Here is a 2,760-nt window from a genome sequence, read left to right as displayed (position 1 = left end):
ACTAAGTGGGAGCAATGAACAATTCTCATCACAATTGAGGAGGATAACTAGGATAGGACTTCTAGTTCTCATATCTTGCCAAGAGCTTTGTTAGTTGTTAGTTTATTTTCTTTGCCACTTATGTTTCTTGTCTAAAATCTTAAAAACCCCAAAAATAACTCACAACCAATAACAAGCACTTTATTGTAAATCCTAGGGAGAACGACCCGAGGTTTAAATACTTCGGTTTATAAATTTTAGGGGGTTTGTACTAGTGACAAACAACTTTTTGTATGAAAGGATTATTGTTTGGTTTAGAAACTATACTTTACAACGAGATTTCATTAGTGAAATTCTAAACCGTCAAAAATCCAATCATCAGCATGTTGCGAATTTTCTTTATGATGCGTTAGCGTTAGGCACGCATGTGGATGGTTGTGGGTGGCGACGAGGAGGCGGGCTCGGCCGGTGGTGGTCGTTGTTGCTGTCGATGGTTGTGGGTGGCGACGAGGAGGCGGGCTCGGCCGGTGGTGGTCGCGGGCTCGGCTATGGTTGCCTTGGTGGCCTTGATGGCTGTGGGTGGCTATGGACGCTGGCGCCGAATCTCATTTAGGTTAGGGGAAAGAGGAAGAAAAGGGAAGAAAGGGGGGAGTATCAGATTAGGGTTAGTGGTTTCGCGAACAGCTTTCTCCTTTTTTTTTAAAAAAATGCCAAAACTATATCGTTTGGCATATGAATTTGCAAACCACTGAACCGTAAAAAAATCGGGCGGTTCTTCCGGTTCGCCGGTTAACCACCGGTTTGACCGGTTTTTTGCCAGCCGGTTATTAGCGTTACCCGGACCTGTTAGGTGACCGGTTCCCGGTTTTTCCGATTGAACCGGCCGGTCCGGTCCGGTTTTCAGAACCATGGCTGTTATTGATTTTGAATATGTTTTGCTGCTTCTGTTTGTTGCTTCATGATGAATATTTTGATTATTTTCATGGTTTTTTGAAGTTGTTTTCTGGTCTTTGGTTTTCTGATTGTGAAGTTGTTTTCTGGTCTTTGGTTTTCTGATTGTTATAGATGGAACAATCACAAAGTAACCCACAGCCACAAGATTCTCAAACTGGTTCATCCAGAGGTAAATCTGATCCAGCTTGGTAGTATTTTACAGTGAAGTATGACAAAAATAACAAGGCTCAATATACATGTATTTTCTGCTTGAATACTTACAATAGAGGGGGGATATATAGAATGAAATATCATCTTGCAAAGATCCCTGGACAAATTAAAGTTTGTAACAAAGTAACTGAAGATGTTGAACTTCAATTCAAAAGGCTTTTGGAGGAAAATAAAAAAATAAGGCAGAAAAAAGAAAATATACAGCTAATTATTATGATGTGGAAAGTGAAACACAAGCGGAAGAAGAGGGTGAAGCACCTAATCCTGTACAACCTCTGACTCCTGCAACAATGGGAGACAAAGGAAAGAGAAGAGCGATTGCTGCTACTCCAATTGGAAGTTATTTTAAGGAAAGGACTATGCCAGGCTCTCAACCAGCTTTGAAAAGTGTCTTGGCCAGTAAACAAGTTAATCACAAGGTTAAGTTGGGGCTTGCAAGATGGATCATTGATGCACAGATTCCATTCAATGCAATTCAATCGCCTTACTTTCAACCTGCCTTGGATGGCGTTGCTGCAATTGGACCTGGTTTCAAGGGACCGTCATATGACGAAATGAGAGTTCATTTGCTGGCCGATCTTAAGAAGGAGTGTCAGTTGCTTGTGGAAGGTTATAGGAGCTCGTGGAAAAGGACTGGTTGTACACTGATGGCAGATGGCTGGACTGATCAAAGGCAGCGTACGTTAATTAATTTTCTAGTTTATTGTCCTGCTGGTATGTCATTTGTTAAGTCTGTTGATGCTTCTGATATGATAAAAACTGCCGATACCTTGTTTAAATTGTTTGCTGAGGTTATTGAGTGGGTTGGGTCTAGTAACATTGTGCATGTGGTTACTAATAATGCTGCAAATTATGTATCTGCTGGAAAACTCATTCATGAAAAGTATCCAAACATTTTTTGGTCTCCTTGTGCTGCTCATTGCATCAATCTTATATTGAAAGACATAGCAAGTCTTCCTCATATAGCTGACCTTGCCTCTCGTGCTTCAAAAGTGACTGTCTTTGTTTACAATCATATGATTTTCTTGTCATGGCTTAGAAAAAGAAAAGAATGGAAAGAAATTGTTCGACCAGGAGTAACACGTTTTGCTACTGTTTTCATTACTTTGAAAAGTATATATGATCATAAGGAACACTTGCAAGCATTGGTGGTGGACAAATATTTCACTTCTCATAAATTATCCAAGAGTGTCAATGGGAAGATGGTTAGTTCAATTATCTTGGATAGTAAGTTTTGGGAGGATTGTTTTACTACTGTTATGCTTGTTGGTCCTCTAATTAAGTTATTGAGGCTTGTTGATGCTGATGAGAAACCTTCTCTGGGTATCGTGTATGCGGGCATGCAAAGAGCCAAAATTAATATCAAGACAATGTTTAGAAATAGGAAATCTGCATACACACCTTATACAAGTATCTTGAAAATGCAGTGGGATAAGCATTTGAAGCGTGACCTCCATGCAGCAGCATACTTTTTGAATCCAGATTACTTCTATAGTGAGGGGTTTGTTGAGAAGGCAAATATCTTGAGGTCTTTGCTTGATTTATTTGATATTGAAACTCTTTGCAATGACTCGGTTGCCGCAATGCAAGAGATACAGTTGTATCGAGATCGAAAAG

The 2,760-nt window shown here is 40.0% G+C and overlaps 1 protein-coding gene across 1 annotated transcript in view; it reads left to right on the top strand.

Annotated features, from left to right (window-relative positions):
* Positions 1–404: 404 nt before the first annotated feature.
* Positions 405–2,760, top strand: part of LOC110275377 (uncharacterized) — a 2,801-nt gene continuing 445 nt past the window's right edge. Inside the window, exons 1-3 of the mRNA XM_021131309.1 lie at positions 405–554; positions 1,045–1,102; positions 1,381–2,637. Coding sequence (XP_020986968.1) covers positions 405–554; positions 1,045–1,102; positions 1,381–2,637 — 1,465 coding nt within the window. The remainder of the gene's footprint in view (positions 555–1,044; positions 1,103–1,380; positions 2,638–2,760) is intronic.

This window comes from Arachis duranensis, chromosome 1 (genome assembly GCF_000817695.3).
Source record: "Arachis duranensis cultivar V14167 chromosome 1, aradu.V14167.gnm2.J7QH, whole genome shotgun sequence".
In the NCBI taxonomy this organism is placed as follows: Eukaryota; Viridiplantae; Streptophyta; class Magnoliopsida; order Fabales; family Fabaceae; genus Arachis; species Arachis duranensis.
This window is presented reverse-complemented; position numbering and strand designations above follow the sequence as displayed.